Source organism: Armigeres subalbatus, chromosome 3, assembly GCF_024139115.2.
Source record: "Armigeres subalbatus isolate Guangzhou_Male chromosome 3, GZ_Asu_2, whole genome shotgun sequence".
Classification (NCBI taxonomy): domain Eukaryota; kingdom Metazoa; phylum Arthropoda; class Insecta; order Diptera; family Culicidae; genus Armigeres; species Armigeres subalbatus.
Genome location: NC_085141.1, coordinates 79,059,264 through 79,080,401, shown reverse-complemented (window position 1 = coordinate 79,080,401; position 21,138 = coordinate 79,059,264). Strand labels below are relative to the sequence as shown.

General features: G+C 42.5%; 1 protein-coding gene across 6 annotated transcripts in view; it reads left to right on the top strand.

Moving 5' to 3' along the window:
* The window catches only part of LOC134225254 (uncharacterized), a 29,636-nt gene extending 12,634 nt beyond the window's left edge, over positions 1–17,002 (top strand). For all 6 annotated transcript variants that reach the window (XM_062705174.1, XM_062705173.1, XM_062705169.1 and 3 more), the window contains exons 4-11: positions 2,932–3,082; positions 10,314–10,579; positions 10,640–10,778; positions 10,855–11,034; positions 11,094–11,315; positions 11,382–11,501; positions 11,573–11,749; positions 12,429–17,002. In XM_062705174.1, coding sequence (XP_062561158.1) covers positions 2,932–3,082; positions 10,314–10,579; positions 10,640–10,778; positions 10,855–11,034; positions 11,094–11,315; positions 11,382–11,501; positions 11,573–11,749; positions 12,429–12,754 — 1,581 coding nt within the window. In that variant the 3' untranslated portion in view covers positions 12,755–17,002. The remainder of the gene's footprint in view (positions 1–2,931; positions 3,083–10,313; positions 10,580–10,639; positions 10,779–10,854; positions 11,035–11,093; positions 11,316–11,381; positions 11,502–11,572; positions 11,750–12,428) is intronic.
* The last annotated feature ends 4,136 nt before the right edge of the window (positions 17,003–21,138 follow it).

The following is a 21,138-nucleotide window of genomic DNA, read 5'->3' as shown; positions in this document are numbered from 1 at the left end:
TCGACGACGGGCAATAGCAACCCCTGACTACCTTTCGGCATACATAACGGGCACCAAGTGACGGACAAAGGATACCCGTGCCGGTGACTAGCGAGACCCAGAAACCAATTCGCAGGATCAGACGCGACGGGTGGGCGTGTTACTGAAGAGAAGGTAAGGTTGTGTGATTTCGCACCCGCTTACCGGGAAACCTGTCCGCCAGCGGGCACGTTAACCGACTGATAAACCGAGGCGAAAGAACCTGCCACGAAAGCCAAGCGGAACAACCAACGTCAGCCCTGTAGTATACTGGTCTGTGAGTGGTCTTCTATTTCGTGACGTTTCACTTCGCACATATGAGTGTTGTTGAGTCCTCTTCCAGCAAGTCGCTGACCCTGAGAGGGTATAGCTACGGGGCTAGTCGAGCATAACATCACTTGATTTTTTTGTATGTTTTGATCCTTCGAATTATCCCCGACTATTTCCTAAAATGAGAGAATAATTAGTGAATACAAGAAACTTATATTCGGATGAATGATATTTTTGGAAATCACCCAATTCTACAGGAAAATCATAATCAAACAAACGCGATGATACCCATGGCGACGGCGAACAATTAGAACAAATTCAAATTTTCATCAAAGGATTGCTTAGGCTGTGAACCATTCCACGGATTCGTTTAACTTTTAGTTAAAATTTGACAGTTCGATGGTTATTTTCCCATAGTGGTTAAAATTTTGCTCCGAAGCCGACCCATTTGAGTTTTGACAGATTGATGGTTATTTGAAGCGAAATGGATTTGGCGCCAATTTTCTCGCGAACAAAGTTTAACTTTCGAACTGTCAAATCTAACCATGCTCCGGAGCAGGGTTATTTTTACCCACGGCGAAATAACCATCGAACTGTCAAATTTTAACTAAAAGTTAAACGAATCGGTGGAATGGTTCACAGCCTTAGTCATACCGGGTACCGCTGGGTACCGAAATCTTAGTACACTGGAACCACAAAATGAGTACTAATTTGCTCTGACCCCAACATCTTGATTATTATATCTATGGTATTACAGCACGGACGCGCTCAATTCATGTTTCGTGTTTTTGTTTGTTTTTGGCTTTTATATTTGTTTCTTCACGGGAAATTGAGAAAAATCATAAAGTAGGTGCTTGGAGGTCTGTGGGAGATGTGTTAGAACGAGAAATTGATAAGATCTAGCCGCGTAGAGGGCGAGCCTGATAAATTCGAGGATTTATGTATACAAACGTTCCAAAAATCTTCAAATTTTAATATTAGCATGACTACTATTTTCCGTGCTTTGCCATCAAAATGTCAGAAGCCAAAATACTTTAGTTGTTCCACACTGTGCCACCAAAGTACTATTTGATGGGTAAAATAGTACCTATTATGAACTTGAATAGTTCAACTCATTAATGAGTAAACACCGTTTATTAATGGGCAAACCGCTCGTACGTCAAATTACCGAGTGATTTTTACACATTATTTCAAAAACGTTTTTCAAGAAAATGTGTAAAAGTCACTCTTTATTATTTATTTGTTGACAAAAATTATGATTTTTATCTTTGCCGAAGTTTCTTCTGTAACCAATAAGAAAAGTGACTGTTGACATGTATTGGGAGGTGGGTGGGGCAATTATTTTCTTTTCTTTCTCGTTTCAGAGAGCGAGTATTGGCGCTTAAACCTAGGCTAATTAGCCAGGGCAAGTCTAATACCTTGTCCCACCCCAAGAAGAAGCAACACTATGGAGAACGGAGTGACGTAAATTTCTTAGCATTGTCACTCCCAACGTCTGTACAAACTAATATCATTTGCTTATGATGATATTCCTAAATTATATTCCCTACCAACCATCCAACTCCTTGACATCTATGAGGGCGTCGGTGAGTCGCTGGCCTCTCGTTAAGTAGATGTCATATCATCATTTCCTTCCTTTCCCTAGTAACGGAGAAGATGGGCGTGGCCGGCAATGGTAGCTTTCATGCTTTATCATTTTGGACCTCCAATTGGGCTGCTATTATATCCAAAATAGTAATCCATAAGCAATTGGGGTAAGAAAGTTAAAGAATATACATGACAGCTATCAGCATGCAATCTACGAAATACTCCGTTACCACGCAACGCAACGCAACGCAACGCATATAGTTAAGCCTCAAACAAGAGCAGTTAGAGTCTCTCAACTATCTGCAGGGTAAAGTTATTTTTAATATACTTCAAAAACTGCTATTGATATATAGAGGACTAAATACGATGAATCCCTGAATTACCACAACTCATTGCCCTAGAAGTCAACGAATAACCAGAAACTGATCATTTATTCGTAGCTCTGACAAGCATACCATAAAATATCCCTTTTTGTTCTCTTTTCCTCTCTTACATATTTCACTCTTGATTTCTGAGAGCGCACTCTTCAGCACTACCACAACAAATCCAACGAGTCTTCCATCGATTTTCCATAATCATTATGCTTAATCCGTGAAAATTTGATGGAAAACTCTTCCAAACAACATTTTGAGACCTGTTCCATAGGCACGTCAAAATGTTGCTTTGGATTTTGCAAAGGGCGAAAAATAAACAATGGCAAGGATTGCTTTTAGTAAATGGAATCTTTCGGGAATGACAGTCAGAAGAAACGTTTAGGGGAGTAGTTTGTTGAAAAAAAAAAAATAAGCAGGGCATTAGATAATTTCCGATCTAAATAACAGCTTCCGTTTCAACTTGCCAGTATTTCAACTTGCCCCAGTGTACCTTATGTCTTCTAAGAAGTCAGAACTCGGCGCAATATTTGTTATAACTACCGGAAATTAATAACTTTAAAGTATTTCATTAGAGTAAACGTAATAAACCCATTGATGATAGTTAAATGTTTAATTAATATTAACAAATATATAAATGAATGAACGCGATCATGACATATTTCTTTTCTAATTTTACCTTCAGGGAGAAAGCAAGGCACCTTATTTCAACTGGACTATAACCTATGGAAATGACGTGAACGCAGGAGAGTACACTGCAACGATCGTCGTGAAGCGGCTGTATATCTTCGTCTATATAACTTTGGCCACGGAAACCGTTAATTTCAATTTAACCAGTAAGTTAATTATATTTGTTAACGGCCACATCTCTCCAACGCGCCCCACACTCGCGAAGCCGTTTAGCACCCGGCAAACTTGCTCGCTGCGCTCCCCACCTCCTTTCCTTGTACCCGCCGGATATAAAGCGAACGCCATCCTTGCAGGGTTGCTGTTAGACATCCCCATTGTATCCTTCCAGCTTTAGCTGTTATCCGTTTACTGGGATTGCCGTAGAGTTAGGCGACCTCGTGATTCATCCTTCGTTGTCACACAACGATCTCCTGCACACCTTCATAGATGGTCCTAAGCACTCCAAACACTCCAAGTGTTTGCAAGTCCTTCTCGAGCAACCGACTTTCTACATGACACCTTCTAGCGCAACTTGGAAGATGCTCATTTCATAGGCGGCATTTAGAAAGGTGATCGTACGAATGTTCTCACTCTCCAACGGTCGCTTTTTGTAGATGAGGCATACGACCTCTTCTTCCCACTCCTCAGTTCTGTTTCCTTGATTCTGACTACATAATTCTGTGCAGATAAATGGCTAGACTCCGGAGCCATTTTGATGGGCTCCAGTACCCTTCTAACCAGCTGCTTTATTGGTGTTTAGTTGTTGGATGGCATCCTCAATTTCCCTCAAAGTTCGGTTTGGTTGGTTCTCATCGTCCGCCGTCTCTTTCGCTGTCTTGTCCTGCTTTGTCCTTTCAGCGTCATTCAAGTGTTCTACAAATTACTGCTGCCACCTTTCGTTTGTCCGTGAAGATGCATCCAGCGCGTCCCATGCGTCTAGTTTCTGAAAGCAGTTTCTAAGCTCCCGTCTATGGCGTTCCACATTCTGCCGAGTCTCACGCTGCAGCACGACCCGCCCAATCGCACCGCCGCCTCCGTTGTAGATACCCGAAATTGCTCTCAGTTGCGTTGAATTTCCGTTTTAAATGTACTCCTGCAATCCTCAAGAGGGGCCTCATCGAGTTTACACTTTTCCGGTAACGCTGATTCAAGTTGAGAGATATGCAGTTCCACCTACCGAGTTTCAAATCGATAGTCCCTTTGCCGATTGTTGTGGTCTTAATTCTCTTGTTGATTATTCGTTACACCTAACGCATTGAATTTCTAGAGTAGCGTTTCTACCTGATTTCCGGAGGACCATAGTGCATAGTTTTTCATAGAGTTGCTCGAACGATGATCAGCCGCCTTTAACATGGGGAACAGACACTGTTGTGAGCCCTACCTCCTTGGTGAACAGACGCTCGATCAGATATTTACTTCCGGAGAGAAGCATAACACTTCCCCCTTCCCTGTCATGCTTGCACCACGAAGAGGGTGTTTTTTATGTCAAATGTCTTAGAAAATTTAATGCATAAAACGTCGAGATCAGGTGCTACCTCGAAAAAAAAATTCAAAGAAATTGACTTTTGGATTCGATTTTTTTTTATGCCAAGTGTCTTAAAAATGCATGAAACGTCGAGACTAGCAACCCTATAACCAGAGACCGGCGGAGTGAAAAACTGTCGTATTGGCAACGTATGAAAATGCATGAAATCGTGAAAATAATACTGGCAGCACTTGAACTTTTTGCTTGCTTCTTATGGATGCAAAAAGTAAACAAGTCGAATTGGAACCGCTTTTGACGGTTCGATTGGAAACAAGATGGCGTCTTCGCCGATCTCTTATTCTAGTATTTCTAGTCGAGACCTGGTGTAATCTCGATTTTTTTTTCAAATTTCCAAGTCCAAAGGCATTTTTTTTGAAAAAAAAATAATCCGGTGAAACACCAGATCTCGACGTTTCATGCATTTCTAAGCTTACTAAGACATTTGGCATCAAACACAAAAATCGATCTCGGAGTCCCAAAGTTTCAAAAAATCATTTTTTTCATTTTTTTTTGTTTTTCGAAACTACATCAGATCTCGACTAAATTAATGATATGGAAATGCTAATATCACAGAGAAACAGACGTCTCACTTAGAACAAAATGCAATCAAAATCATCGTCACGGAAACATTACCGCCCAATGCTAAATGGGCTGTAGGTGGACAAGCGGCAACCAATGGCAGTAATGAGCAAACGTCAAACACAAGCAGAACCGATGGAAGCGCCATCGGTGGCCGATCGACCACCAAAAATTAAATCAACCGTTAAAAAGATAAACGATGGAACATGTGTAGAGTGAGACGTCTGTTTCTCTGTGCTAATATCATCTTCCAAACTTGGACGTACATGTTCATGATAGAATTAGAGACGAAAGTATAGAATTGATAGGTGCCTGAGTAGTCGAAACCTTATTATTATTATTTATTCAGACTAAGGCCGAAGTGGCCTGTGCGGTATATAAGAGTCTTCTCCATTCGGCTCGGTCCATGGCTACACATCGCCAACCACGCAGTCTACGGAGGGTCCGCAAGTCATCTTCCACCTGATCTATCCACCTTGCCCGCTGCGCACTTCACCTTCTTGTGCCTGTCGGATCGTTGTCGAGAACCATTTTCACCGGGTTACTGTCCGACATTCTGGCTACGTGCCCGGCCCACCGCAGTCGTCCGATTTTCGCGGTGTGAACGATGGATGGTTCTCCCAACAGCTGATGCAACTCGTGGTTCATTCGCCTCCTCCACGTACCGTCCGCCATCTGCACCCCACCATAGATGGTACGCAGCACTTTCCTTTCGAAAACTCCAAGTGCGCGTTGGTCCTCCAGAGCATCGTCCAGGTCTCGTGTCCGTAGAGGACTACCGGTCTTATGAGCGTTTTGTAGATTGTCAGTTTGGTACGGCGGCGAACTCTATGTACGATTTCCAGCCACTATGCGGCTCCGAATTTCTCTGCTGGTGTCATTTTCGGCAGTCACCAGTGAGCCCAAGTACACAAATTCTTCTACCACCTCGGTTTCGTCACCACCGATGCAAACTCGCGGTAGGTGGCTCACATTGTCTTCTCTTGAACCTCTTCCTATCATGTACTTCGTCTTCGACGTGTTGATGACTAGTCCGATCCGCTTGGCTTCCCTCTTCAGTCTGATGTAGGCTTCCTCCATCTTCTCAAAGTTACGTGCCATAATATCTATGTCGTCGGCGAAGCCAAATAGCTGGACGGACTTATTGAAAATTGTACCACTCGTGTTAATCCCTGCTCTTCGTATTACCCCTTCCAAAGCGATGTTGAATAGCAGACACGAAAGACCATCACCTTGCCGTAACCCTCTGTGGGTTTCGAAGGGACCCGAGAATGCCCCTGAAACTCGAACTACGCACATCACCCGATCCATCGTCGCTTTGATCAACCGTGTCAGTTTATCCGGAAATCCGTGTTCGTGCATAAGCTGCCATAGCTGGTCCCGATCGATTGTATCATATGCGGCTTTGAAGTCGATGAATACATGATGTGTGGGCACGTTGCAGAGATGCATCTGAACACGAGAACGCGTGTTCGTGTTCAAAACGTTCTGAACACTGCACACTGTTCAAGAGCACTGACCTAACCTAGCAACTTGTATCCTAGGAAAACAAATTCAAGCGACAGCATGCTACACATTTTTCGGCTAGAAGTAGAGCACGTGGGCATCTAACGGATAGAAAATAATCAAGCATGCTCGTATGTTTTTGCATTGTTCCAAATCTAAGGAATCTTAGTTACCGTGATCGTTTTGCTTGCGTACCAACCCAGTGCACACTGAACTGTGTTCAGAGTTCAAAACTAAGAACACCAAGGCACGCTCTTGGCTCATGTTCTGTTCAGGATGCATCTCTGGCACGTTGTATTCGCGGCATTTCTGCAGTACTTGGTAAATGGCGGATACATGCAGCTTTTTATAGAGGTTTAACAGGGCCCACTGTCAAACCCCATCACATCCTAGGCAAGCCCCACAACTCGCAGATGGCCTGGGGAGGGATCGTCAAGCCCTTGGACATAGTCCCCGCAGCAGTAGTCGTAGCCGAAACCTTGCTTCTGGGTGAATCCCCTAGCAACCAACCTCGCCTTATATCTCGGTGCTTCACCACTGTCCTCGGATTGCTTCAGTTTGAAGATCCACTTACACGTAACGTCATTTCGTCCTTCCGGCAGCTCAACTAAGGTCTATGTCTCATTCTCTGTTAACGAGTCCATCTCCTCCTGCATTGCTTGCTTCCACGAACACCAATTTTCTCTTTTCCGCAATTCGCCAAGTCGAAGCAAATTCTGCTCTTCCCTCCAATGGGAAATCCCATTGCTATCTGTCAGAGTTTGAGTGAAACATGGCCGCCATCTCCTTCTCTCTGTTGCTCTACTGTAAAAACCCATAAGGAACTGTCATTGTTTGTGTGAAGAATTTTGCTTCGACTTCGCGAATTCCGACACTGTTTCAGGCAAACCTTCCACGTATGACATTGCATTCAATGCGAAACCGGCATAGTCCACTTGAAAATCTTTGTGCCACGATGGAGCAACACGATTTCTTCTCGGACGTACATTTGCTCCAGCTTCATTATAAGTTTCAATTTCTTCATCCGAGCAACTTGCAAACTGTTCTTCATCCGGGTCACCATCGTCACTTATGTCTTCGCTCAGTTCATTAGGATTGGAAACATCGAATGCTCCATCGTGCACACCAATACGTTCTTCTTCATTAACGTCGCCAAGTTCACTGACACACTTTTCTCTTTCTTCGTGTTTTCTTCGTATCTTTGTTGTTCCAGGCAATCCACATCACGTGCAACCACAATAGAATTATGTTTGGGATTCCACACCAAATATCCATTGGTTGCGTAATCAACTAAAACTCCTTTCCACGCCTTTGGGTCTAACTTCCTGCGTCGCTCTTGTGGTATGTGGACGAATACCGCACAACCGAAAACTCGAAGCCGTGACATATTCGGTCGTTGTCTTTCCCAAAGCTCTGCGGGTGTTTTGCTTGCGTCAAATGCAGTCGTTGTCGATCGGTTCACGAGGTATTTAGCGGTCTGTACCGCTTGAACCCAAAAAGATTTTTCCAATCGAGCGTCTACCAGCATTGCGTGTGCCCTTTCAACTATGGTACGATTCATTCGTTCACTGATTCCGTTGAGCTCTGGTGTATACGGAACCGTCCATTGAATCTGGATTCTTCTGGCAAAAGGTCATAAAAGCCTTGATTTTGTACTCCCATCCGTTATCACATACGAACTTCGAAATTCGCGACCCGAATTTGGCCGTAACCAAGGCTTCGTAGTACGCAAACTATTCACTCACTTCGTTCTTGTTCTTCATTGGGAAAATCATCACGAAGTGACTTCAATCGTCTATGAATGAATCAAAGAATCGTTCACCGTTCCGATCAATCGGTGTCACCGGTCCACACACATCTGAGTGGATGACTTCTAACACTCGCGATGAACGTTTGTCAACACGCGCGGGGAGAGGCTCACGTATTTGTTTACCGATATTACACGGTTCACAAAATATTTCACTTTTAACTTTTAACCGAACCTTTATTCACCGGTTGTAAACCGTAAACCATCTTTTTGCTGGTCAAAAGTTCGAGCTGCCTACAGTTCAAGTGGCCGAACCGGCGGTGCCACAACACAAGCTCCTTTGTTTTACGACCACATTGATGCACTACCAAAGTCTTCGATCTTGAAAAAATCCAGTTCATAAATCTTTTCACGACGAGCACTGGTTGCAACGATTTCGGATCCGTTGTAGATATTTGCTCGTCCACTATCGAACATAACGCGAATGACTTTCTTCTCTATATTCAGCACGGAAAACAGATTAAACCGTAACGATGGGACATATAGCACATTCGTCACTGTACAAGGAATACACTTTCCGTGAACGAAGGTTCTGACTGACTGTCCCTGAATGGTGCGCCACAATCGACTGACCGTTTTTAGCCACTGCGATTTCCACCGGTTTGTCTAGTTTTTCTTCTCTTCTTCGGACCCAAAAATGCCGCCACCTCTGAAGGATAAAACTCCACACCGGTACCGCCACGCTGTTTAATTTCTTCGTCCAAAAGACGACACTTGACGAACTCCAAATTCAAATTGTCTTCTGGCATTGTCTCCAGAGCCGTCACAACAGTCGAAAAAGCTGGTCCGAGAGTAAGCAGCAGATGACAAATCACATCAAATCGAAGGAAATGATCTTGCAGGCTTCCAGATTCCAGTCGCAGTGACAACATTTGTCATTTTAAGCGCATAGGACTGGCGATGCTTTTCCGCTCGAAGACGCGGACCAGCGCATCCCAAATTGCCTTCGGTGTAGTCTTCTCCTGCACATATTCTAATTGGGAATCGTGTATGCGAGATACGAGTAGGGATTTGCACTTTTTCTCCATCTTGGCACGTTTTCTCCGTTTCGCCATCTTTGTAGCTTTTACATCGTTACTGTCGTCCGCTGCGTCCCGCAGCTCCGGCAAATCGGCAACCTCCGCTTCCATACACGCACGCGAAACTTCCATGCCGTAAAGTTTGTTCCCTCGAACAACGGGAGTAGGAACCTTTCGTGCTTTTCTTCTTCCGTCACAATTTCACTAACTACTCGCGGTAAGCGTTATGGGCACCGTAACCTGAAATTATCCGGCGGAAGGGATTCGCGGACCGAAATAAAAAGCGAACTATTCACGGCAACAAATTAAAAACGTGTAGTTTATTCACTAATACTAAGGACACACCTGTGGTACTTGTACCATGGTACAAGAGGACAAGAAAATTATCAGAAAAATATATTAAGCTCTTCTAGTGGAATGTATTAAACCGTCTAAGACGAATTAAGTACTGTCCATTTAATTCCACTAGTTAATTTTCGTTATCTTTGCAGATACGTATTTCGACCACAACTGTGTGGTCGTCTTCAGTGTCTTGTACTTGACTCGACTTAGTCGACTAAGTCGAGTCAAGTACAAGACACTGAAGACGACCACACAGTTGTGGTCGAAATACGTATCTGCAAAGATAACGAAAATTAACTAGTGGAATTAAATGGACAGTACTTAAGAAAATTATTCCAAGACTATCTTTAATAAAGACAATAATCGGTACGGTACTCATTGCAAGATTTGTGTACCATGGTACTTATACCACCAGTGTGTCATTAGTATAAGGTAGACAATTACAATAATAGAATAGAAAACGTAGACTGAACAATCATTGACAGTAGTAGTGTGACATCAACAACATATAGGGTATTGTAGGGTTTGAATACATAACAACATGTGCGCGAGAACGAGATATATAACGGCGAATGAATTTTGTTAAGGATCTAAAATTACCTTTTTCTATTTTCTATCAGATCTTCTCAACGGCCAGATGTTACTGACTCAAAATCAAAGCATCGTCGATACAGAGTATGTGTCGAGTGCAATCACATTGAACCAAACGATCGAGCTAACGGAGAGTGATAGACGAGTCTTGAACAAAGCGGTATATACCCGGACCTATTGGTTCATTAATTGTCAATACATCGGCACGTCGGATGAGTTTACTAAACTCAGTAATTTTACCACGGAAAACCAGATTTACACCATCGAAGCGTTGGTAGTGTTATCTTTTGATAAGGTATTATTAAACTATCGTCAAAATTATGGGAAAAGATTAATGTTTGATATCAATTAACAGATTCCAGATCCTACGACTACTACAACAACCACCACCACAACTACTACAACTACTACTACCACTACGACAACCACAACTACGCCAGCTACTACTACAACCAGTTCTACCACTCCACCCACAACTACTTCAACGACAACAGGTAGCTAATTTAACTTTATGTTCAGTGCTTAAAAATCTTCAATTTTCACTTCGCATTTGCTTCACCGTATTTACAGTTGCACCCAACAGTACGACAACAACTTCTGCCCCAGTCACTACCAGTTCTAGTACTACGTCCACTAGTACTACACCGAAACCAACCTCTAACCGAAGAAAGCGCCGCCAGGTCGTCCCAGGCTATGCTGATGTGCTTGCCAATGTTAATCCTATGCTGCTCAACATGACCGATATACGAAGTACGCATTTAATTCCACATGAAGTACTAGATCTCAAGTCTATATACAATTCCGCACAGGTATCCTCGTCAACGGCGAATCGATTCCGGATCATCTTCTGCAGCAAGACGATCCAGCCAACAGCGCCGAAGAATCGTTAGCGAGTCGCATCGTAAAGAAATCCGATCCCGATTACGATGTGGACGACTCGCGGCAGCCCTTTGTTTGCGGGAACAGCTCAATGGTGCCTCCGGATCCGAAGAAAACCTACGGACATTTCGTCAGACGGATCATTGTGCAGAGTATGTTCATTAGCTGTGATGTATTTCCATAATGGAAGGATTCATTCGTTATTTTGTCTAACCTAGATCCCATCACCAAAATGAACGTTTCCGGGCCGCAATGGGTTCAGCAAGGCACTCCGGCCAATTTGACATTCCAATGCTCGGGAACACCACCGTTCAGTTTCTGCTACAATGTTATTTTTGGTAATTCAGAAAAGCTATCATCATCAGAGTGATTCTGGTAATTTTATTGCACTTTGCTTGCTAATTCGCAGGTCAATACAATATCACGTCAAATGAGACGTGTAAGAACAGTTGGCACACGAACGATGGGGCATGCAAATTTAGGTACACATCGTGGGTGTTCCAAAAAGAGCAGCAATCGCTCGTTGTCTTCATGAAGAACAGGATTTCAGAACAGATTGTCCAAGTAGGTCTGCAGATCTACGAGAGTAAGTATTGATCGATTCTTCGGGATTATTATTTGCCAGAAATATCGCAACTATCCCTTCTTTACAATGCTTTGAAACTCATATGTGAATATGTACGTTATGTGGAAGATATTGATTTGGAAAATGTATTGGAGGTAACCACTTTCCCTTCGATGGGACTGGAACCCATGACCTTACAGTACGCTAGACTGGTGCTTTAACCAACTAAGCTACGAAGGACCTCCGTCGGCCTTCGCAACCTAGCGGCTACTGAACGCGCTCGAGATTCCCATATTGGACGCATAGTCAAATCACTCGCAATCCATTTCTCAAGCCAACACTTCCACATGTGTATGGTACACGTGCACATTAGAGGAGCGTGAGTATTTAGAATGTCTGGCGGCTATACACATTCTTCATCAGCAACTGTACTGATCAAGTGAGGTTGTGTAAGCTATTTGCCAGTCGGTTAGTAGCTTAGTTGGTGAAAGCACCAGTCTAGCGTACTGTAGGGTGATGGGTTCGAGTCCCATCGAAGGGAAAGTGGTTACCTCCAATACATTTTCCAAATCAATATCTTCCACATAACGTACATATTCACATATGAGTTTCATAACATTGAAAATTAACGTCCAAGTCGGGTGGTTTAATCCCCGGAAATAGACAATTAACTTTGATTGAACTATCCCTTCTTTTCCAGACCAATCAAAATCGCAGCTCTCGGTGATTGTCGTTCCAATTGGGTTCTGCCTATTGGCGGTCATACTGGTGGTGTTCGGTGTCTCCTATTATATCCAGAATCGAGAGCGCTTCATCGTGGAGGTGGCTGACTTCAACTTTGGCGACACAAACTCGCTCGATGACGACATGGAGTACAAGACGTTCCAGCAAAGGCTGCTGGACAGTTTGCGCGATTCGGTGCGACTGCCCCGGTTCCGACTGGGGTCTAGCGCTGCTAGTCAGGATGGAGATGAGTCTCCGTCTGCCGTTGGTGAAAGTTCCCTGCGATATGGTTCCTTGACATAGGCTGGGAAACGGAGTCGTTTGTAGTTTCTGCATGGTTTAACTTGTATGATTGGGAGCAAATTTTTGTAAAACGTAATCTTCGCGTATTAGGTTTGCAGAGCTGCATTTGAAACATATAAAACAATCAGTGATAGGATTATAAACGAATAATTGACCGCCAATGATAACGCTTTCATAATGATAACCCGAATGACCTGCATTTTTTCACAGAGATAAATTCCTTATAAAGATATTGAAAAGAACAAGACAAAGTCACTTAGAAGTGAGGGAAGACATGATGAACTAAAAGTGAAATCAGTAGTGTGATTCAGTATCATTGCAAATTTTCGACCGCTATTCTAGTTTGAATCTGGAGCAAAATAGAACAAACTCGCTGGTTTCTTCAGCAGTGCACGCCGTGTTCAAAGCGACATATTATGTAACTTGAGTGCACTTCGGATTTTTCTTCACCAAAAGTTAGGATACATTCCAAACTATCGAATAACGGTTGTTCCAAAATATTCTATCGGGGAAAAATAAAATAAAGTCAATTTGATTTTTTTTAATTTTTTTGACCGTTTTTGCATTAATATTTTTCACGATGCATCATATAATGTAGCATTTAATTCTCGAATGATTAGTTTTATCTTAACGTGCTTCTATCTGTCATAATAACAGAATTCACAACATATTTGAAGGGTGTTTTCAAATCTGAACAGTTGTACTTATAATGTGAAACACGTGCTTAAAGTGAACATGAAGAATACGCATGAGCACAACCGTATGAAAATATGTGCCCTTTGTTTCCATAAAGTGAAATCAGCAAAACTTATCAACAATCCCTTGAAGAAAATCATTAAAGAGAGCTTTTTGCCGGATTATGACGAACAAAATGAAATATATCCAAAAGTGTTGTGTGGCGGCTGCTACCGTGCGATGTACAGGTGTAAAAAAAGCGAAAAGTTTTCCAAGATTTTGGTTCACGAATACCTCAACCGCAGAGCAACGAGAGAAGCAACCAAGCACTTGGACTGTGATATTTGTCGCGTGGCTCAACAAACGCTGCAAATAAAAGTTGCTAGGAAAGCTCCGAAAAACAGGCGCATGTTTGTCAAAACTTGCAATGATTGTTTGACCAAAGTTGGATCCATAAAAATAGTATTGTCCATTGAAGATAAACAAAGGCAGCAAAACAAACAAGGATTCAAGGACTCAGGAGTTCGTCAAGCCCTTATTCTTGCTCTTGCTCCAGGGATACAGGAGAATTATGAAAACATATCCAAATTTTGGAACCACCTAAGTTTGGCTTCGATTAAATGTTTTGTCGCAGGTAAGTGCGTGTAATTATTTTTTATGGTTGATCAATGTTAGCAGTCAGATTTTTATATGATTAAGAGCAATTATTAATCTTTTCAGGTGATCTAAAAGCAATAAACATAATTGCTGGAATTATGGGAAACAGCTCCACTCATCCATGTGCATATTGCACGGTGAATAAGAAAGATCTGAGCACTTCTGCAGGGGAGTCGCGAACACTTGGTTCAATTAGGCAGCTAGCCCATAAGTGGTTGGCATCTGGTGGCAAGGATAAGCATGCTAAAGAATTTTTCAACTGCGTTAACATACCTCTTTTGTCCGGTGATGACAATACAAAAGTTTTGGATGTATGTCCACCACCATCGCTACATTTGTTTTTAGGTTTAATGAACTGCATCTACGACAACATTGCCAAGAAGAATCCTAGTGTTGCCGAATCATGGGCCAAGGCAGCAAATTCTACTCGGCATGCTCAATTCGGCTTTGCAGGAAGGCATTGCCGAGCATTGTTATCAAAACATCTCATTCTACATGAAGCTGGGTTCAAGGAGTACTCCCTCATGATGCAATACCTAGATTCAGTGGTTGAAAAATGCTTTGGGATGGAGCTCATTGATGGGTATCGTCAATCCATCGATGATTTTTGCGAAAGCTGGTCAGCTTTAAAACTCCCAGAGACTCCGAAGTTTCATATTATGAAATTTCATGTGGCTGAGTTTTGCTTTGCAGTAAATGAAGGACTGGGACGGTATTCCGAACAGACCATTGAAGCTATTCACCATGATTTTGCTAAAACATGGATGAATCATAAAGTTCCTGAGACGCATAAACATTATCAGCAGAATATTCTCAAGGCAGTCGTCACTTATAATAGCAGCCACATATGAAACCACAATGAAATGCATTCTCATGATCATTATTTTTAACTATCATATTGTTTATCTTATCATTGCATTTATCTGTATCATGATATTCGAGTTAATAAATAATGTGTTACTAAATTTATTTGTTTCATTTTCAACCCTTTTTTAAACCAAGCGCAAGCCCCCCCCCCTCTCTCTCTCTCATCTATTTTTCAAACCATTGTTTATTCCGTTACCATATATGTATTACCTAGCGTCTCCATTGGTGATTGGAAAAATTCAAAATAACTTTATTCAATTTTTCCCCGATAGAATATTTTGAAACAAACGTCATTCGATTGTTTGGACTGTATCCTAACTTTTCATGAAAAAAAATCCGAGGTGCATTCAAGATACATAATATGCCGCTTCGAACACGGCGTGGCAGTGTTCCATGCATCTTTTTCAAATTTTCAATAAAATAAAATTATTTTGTTGCTGCCAAGAAAGGCGCCATAATTGCAAAGTGGATTGATCCGTAGATAAAATGACGCATTCGTACACCAAAACAATTCAAAAACATTTGAATCTCGTGATTCATTCGTGGTTCAAATCTGCAAAAGATATAGCTGAGCGTTAAACCAGTTTTAAGTTCTTAACCCTTAAATGCGCAATGTAGTTTTAAAACAACAAACCGAAAATACGTTTAATGTTAATAATTTTAATGGTAGTTTACGCTAAAAATACTTTCGACGATTTCTAAAAAAATCGCCTTGCGCCTTTAAGGGTTAACAATTAACTGGTATACAAATTGAATCAAGAACAGCTACTGGGAAAATGGATGTTTCAGATTAATATTTAAAACCACAATCCCGAACAATTTGAATCATTGCTCTTAGATAATCAAAATGTATTGCAGATTAATTCGGTACATGATTGATTCGAGATTCTGATAGTACCTGTACCTGATAACCTGTACTAGCTTGGTAAATAATTGAGATGTAAATGAAAGCCTAGGTTCTAATCAACAAATTGTATATCCTATACCATATCGATTAATGTACGTCAAGAAAGCAAAGGCGTTCATTTATTTAAAAAAAATATATTGATTCTTAATACTCCATACACTGATTGTTTCACATGTTTCGAATTGCGCACGGGCGTATTTAAAAACCGTTAAATTTGCCAGAAAATTCCGGAAACTTTTATTTTACAATCTAAAGACTGTTGTGCAAATTAACTCGTATCCGCTGCTGAGTAGGAACCTGCTATGGCTACATGGCCACAGGGCTACATGGTTTGACAATCGAGAAGTAATATAAAATTTGAGGTTAAACGATCATAATATGCTGGTGAATTTTTCGGAGATCTCAAGGTAATACACTGACTTTTGAAATATTCTTCTGGAACTTATTGTTCGATGTTTTTTTTTTAAATCCTAAAAAGTCTATTCAAACGCACTTGTATCGTTGTAAAACAAATTTTGTGCATCGATGGGAATTTTTGTTATTGGAAACAAAAACAACTAATTATTTCAATGAATTCATAAAAAAAAGTGTATGAGAGATCTGAATTTTGGTCTGTTATATAGAGTAACAATTTTCAATACACATACAATTTAAGAACATAATATTCGTCCTTATTTTACAAGATAAACAACATTTTGTGTTTTATATATAATGTGACTATTAGTCAAATCGCACCTACATAATTAAAATGTGATATTCTATTGATTTAAAAAAAAAAGAATTTATCAATAAACAATATAAATATGTTTGCTTATAACTTGTTTTATCACCCTTTGTTAGTCTAACCTTCAGAAAAATTTCCATGAAAATATATGATTGAAAATGTATATGTAAGCTCTTAGAAGAACTGAGAATGACTCGTTTCTAAATGTTCGGCTAAAAGTCGTGTATTTTAGAAGTGTGGAAGTAAAAATCGATTGGTAACATCACAGAATATGGATATATAGAAATAGAGGTTGCACGCGGGTTAGTTCAAAATTTTAATTTTAACAAAAAAGTATGTGATTGAGCGATGAATTAATAGAATTTATTATAGGCTTAACTAGTATGACTAAGAGCAAATATATAGATGAACAAATTGATTTTTTTAAATATTTTTTGTTCGAAACAAACCCTGACGTGTATATTAGATGTAGATGGATCTACTAGTAAGTAATTCACGAAATAACCAAACGATTACAATATCCAACGCTTGGCAGTAAAAGTGGGTGCAAAACGGTAACGCCACCAGCTAGACGAGTGGATAGGATAGTCAAAACTTTTGGTTAGATGAGGAATGCCAGCAAGTTACAGAGGCTACTGTTAAAACAGTGGTTCTCAACCTAGGGTGCATGTACCCCTATGTAGATTGTGCCACGTTTGGCCCAAAGTCATTTGGCCTAATGGTCGTTTGGCCTAATGGCCGATTGGCCTAATGGTCGTTTGGCATAATAGGTACAAGGCGTAAACGATTGAAATATATTGTTATATGATATTCTTTTTGTAGGTGCAAAATAAAGCCATGTGCATGTGATGAAAAAGCGAAATACAAACTAACGTTAAAATATTGCAAATCACTTTTATAATACAATAAAACCAGGAATTTATAAAAAAGGAAGGTATAAAAAACAATGAATCAGATGTATTGAGAGAGTTCGGCTGGTACCTGGTGCTGATAACTTGGTTTCATCAGTACCCGCTAAGTTGCGGAGAACGACGGAGGTCCTTCGTAGCTTACTAGGGAAAGCACCTGTCTAGCGTACTGGGGTCGTGGGATCAAAGCCCACCGAAGGGGCGGTTACCCTCCAATACCTTTTCCGAACTAAATCTATCACATGTTTTACATATGCATAATCGAGTTTCAGACATAGTAATTAATTTCCACTCCGGGTGGTTTAATACCCGGCATATAGGCAATTAACTTTGAATGTACTGAATTAATCAGATGTGTTTTGGCAATGTCGACATATGAAAACAGTATAACTTGAAAGAACTGATCATGCTTCAAAGAAGGCATCAACATTTTTGGAAAATGCTTGTCATATGCAATCTTGACGATCCCTCCCCAGGCCATCTGCGAGTCGTGGGGCTTGCCTAGGATGTGGTGGGATTTGACAGTGGGCCCTGTTAAACCTCTATAAAAAGCTGCATGTATCCGCAAGTAGGCCCCACCAAAGCGACCGTGTGCCGCTCAAAGCGCACAAGCCCAAGTCCTGGTGTTAGGTGGGACGCTAAACAGCCCTGACACGACGGCCCTCCGACGAGACAGGAGGTTTGCGCAGGCCCAATAAGCCGCCTGGAAAACCAAACATTACGAACAATATAAGAGATAATGCGACTCGATATAATCGGCAAAGACCTAGGCGACGAATAAAGGATCATGATTGGAAGCTTGGAACATGGAACTGCAAGTCGCTAGGTTTCGCAGGTTGCGACAGGATGATCTACGATGAATTACATTCCCGCAACTTCGACGTCGTGGCGCTGCAGGAGATTTGCTGGACAGGACAGAAAGCGGGCATCGAGCGGCTACCTTCTAGCAAAGCTGTGGCACCACTAACGAGCTGGGGACCGGCTTCATAGTGCTGGGTAAGATGCGCCATCGTGTGATTGGGTGGCAGCCAATCAACGCAAGGATGTGCAAGCTGAGGATAAAAGGCCGTTTCTTTAACTACAGTATCATCAACGTGCACTGCCCACACGAAGGGAGACCCGACGACGAGAAAGAAGCGTTCTACGCACAGCTGGAGCAGACATACGATGGATGCCCACTGCGGGACGTCAAAATCGTCATCGGTGACATGAACGCACAGGTAGGAAGGGAGGAAATGTTAGACGCTAGATGCTAGACGCAGCGTCTCTTGAAGATGGCTGGAGAGATATTCGATCCGCCATTGGGAGCACCGCAACCGCTGCACTTGGCACGGTGCCCCCGAATCAGAGAAACGACTGGTATGACGGCGAATGTGAGCAGTTAGTAGAAGAGAAGAATGCAGCATGGGCGAGATTGCTGCAACACCGCACGAAGGCGAACGAGGCACGATATAAACGGGCGCGGAACAGAAAAAACCAGCAAACCAGTCACCAGCAGGAAGATCGAGACCGTGAAGATGCGGAGCAACTGTACCGCGCTAATAACACACGAAAGTTCTATGAGAAGTTAAACCGTTCACGTAAGGGCCACGTGCCACAGCCTGATATGCATAAGGGCATAAACGGGAACCTTCTTACGAACGAGCGTGAGGTGATCCAAAGGTGGCGGCAGCACTACGAAGAACACCTGAATGGCGATGTGACAGACGAAGATGGCGGTATGGTGATGGACCTTGGAGAACGCGCGCAGGACATAATTCTACCGGCTCCGGATCTCCAGGAAATCCAGGAAGAGATTGGCCGGCTGAAATCAACAAAGCCCCTGGGGTTGACCAACTACCAGGAGAGCTATTAAAACACGGTGGTGAGGCACTGGCTAGAGCGCTGCACTGGGTCATTACCAAGATTTGGGAGGAGGAAGTTTTGCCGCAGGAGTGGATGGAAGGTGTCGTGTGTCCCATCTACAAAAAGGGCGATAAGCTGGATTGTAGCAACTACTGCGCAATCACTTTGCTGAATGACGCCTACAAGGTACTCTCCCAAATTTTATGCCGTCGACTAGCACCAATTGCAAGGGAGTTCGTGGGGCAGTACCAGGCGGGTTTTATGGGCGAACGCTCCACCACAGACCAGGTGTTCGCCATTCGCAAAGTACTGCAGAAATGTCGCGAATACAACGTGCCCACACATCATCTATTCATCGACTTCAAAGCCGCATATGATACAATTGATCGAGACCAGCTATGGCAGCTAATGCATGAACACGGATTTCCGGATAAACTGACACGGTTGATCAAAGCGACGATGGATCGGGTGATGTGCGTAGTTCGAGTTTCAGGGGCATTCTCGAGTCCCTTCGAAACGCGCAGAGGGTTACGGCAAGGTGATGGTCTTTCGTGTCTGCTATTTAACATCGCTTTGGAGGGAGTAATACGAAGGGCAGGGATTGACACGAGTGGTACGATTTTCACGAAGTCCGCCCAGTTATTTGGTTTCGCCGACGACGGACGCGGACGGTACGTGGAGGAGGCGAATAAACCACGAGTTGCATCAGCTGTTGGGAGAACCAACCATCACATCGCAAAAATCGGAAGACTGCGGTGGGCCGGGCACGTAGCCAGAATGTCGGACAGTAATCCGGTGAAAATGGTTCTCGACAACGATCCGACGGGAACAAGAAGGCGAGGTGCACAGCGGGCAAGGTGGATCGATCAGGTTGAGGACGATTTGCGGACCCTCCGCAGACTGCGTGGTTGGCGAAGTGCAGCCATGGACCGAGCTGAACGGAGAAGACTTCTATGCGCAGCACAGGCCACTCCGGCTTTAGTCTGATAATAAATAAAAAACACAAACGATTTCGCGCGCTCAAATAAGAATACACTTGAGTAAAAGTCACCAAACTCGTAAATCTCAAACTTTAGATAACTTAAACTTTTTTCTTCTAGTAGGGTAAAACGACCTATTATGGAGGGGTTAAGCACCGTGTCAAAACAAAATTGATTTCAAAAATTACCTTTCGGTCGATTTCCACAGTGTAGTAGTTGAATAGAATGCTTGTTAACTATAGTTTCGTAAATATTACGTCAATTGTGCTGAACTTTTGTTGTTTTGTTTTTAACACAATAAAAACAAACTACCGCAATAATAGGACGCAGTTGCATATCGTTACTTTATTTTTTGAAGGTCAGTCCTATTGTTGCGGTATTGCATGTAATTCTTATGGAGAGCGATACCGCAACAATAAGACCTTAGCACTACCGCATAGGCTCAAAACAGGCTCACGACTCACAATACAGCAGCAGCCGGCAAACTGGTCTCCGCTTTCCTCTTCTTCTTTCTCCTTCCTTTCCGCTTTCTACTTCTTCTTCTTCACCTTCTCTTCCTTCTTCACTAGGCTTCTCTTCTGATTTCTTTCGGGCTTTATTGACTGCCTCCGCGAGCGATCCTTTACTTTTAGCTAGTGGGAAGAGCAAGCTCCTTTGTCGGATCCCCCCTAGCCACACTGGTGTAAAATCACCGAACCTGCCTACTCGCCGTAGACGGTCCAAGTAGTGACCGCAGTTCACTACTACAGGTGGTACGCCCCTTTGTACGCACCTGTCTTCGCTCTCTTTGGTTGTTAACTGTGGGGGCGAGGAACTCTATT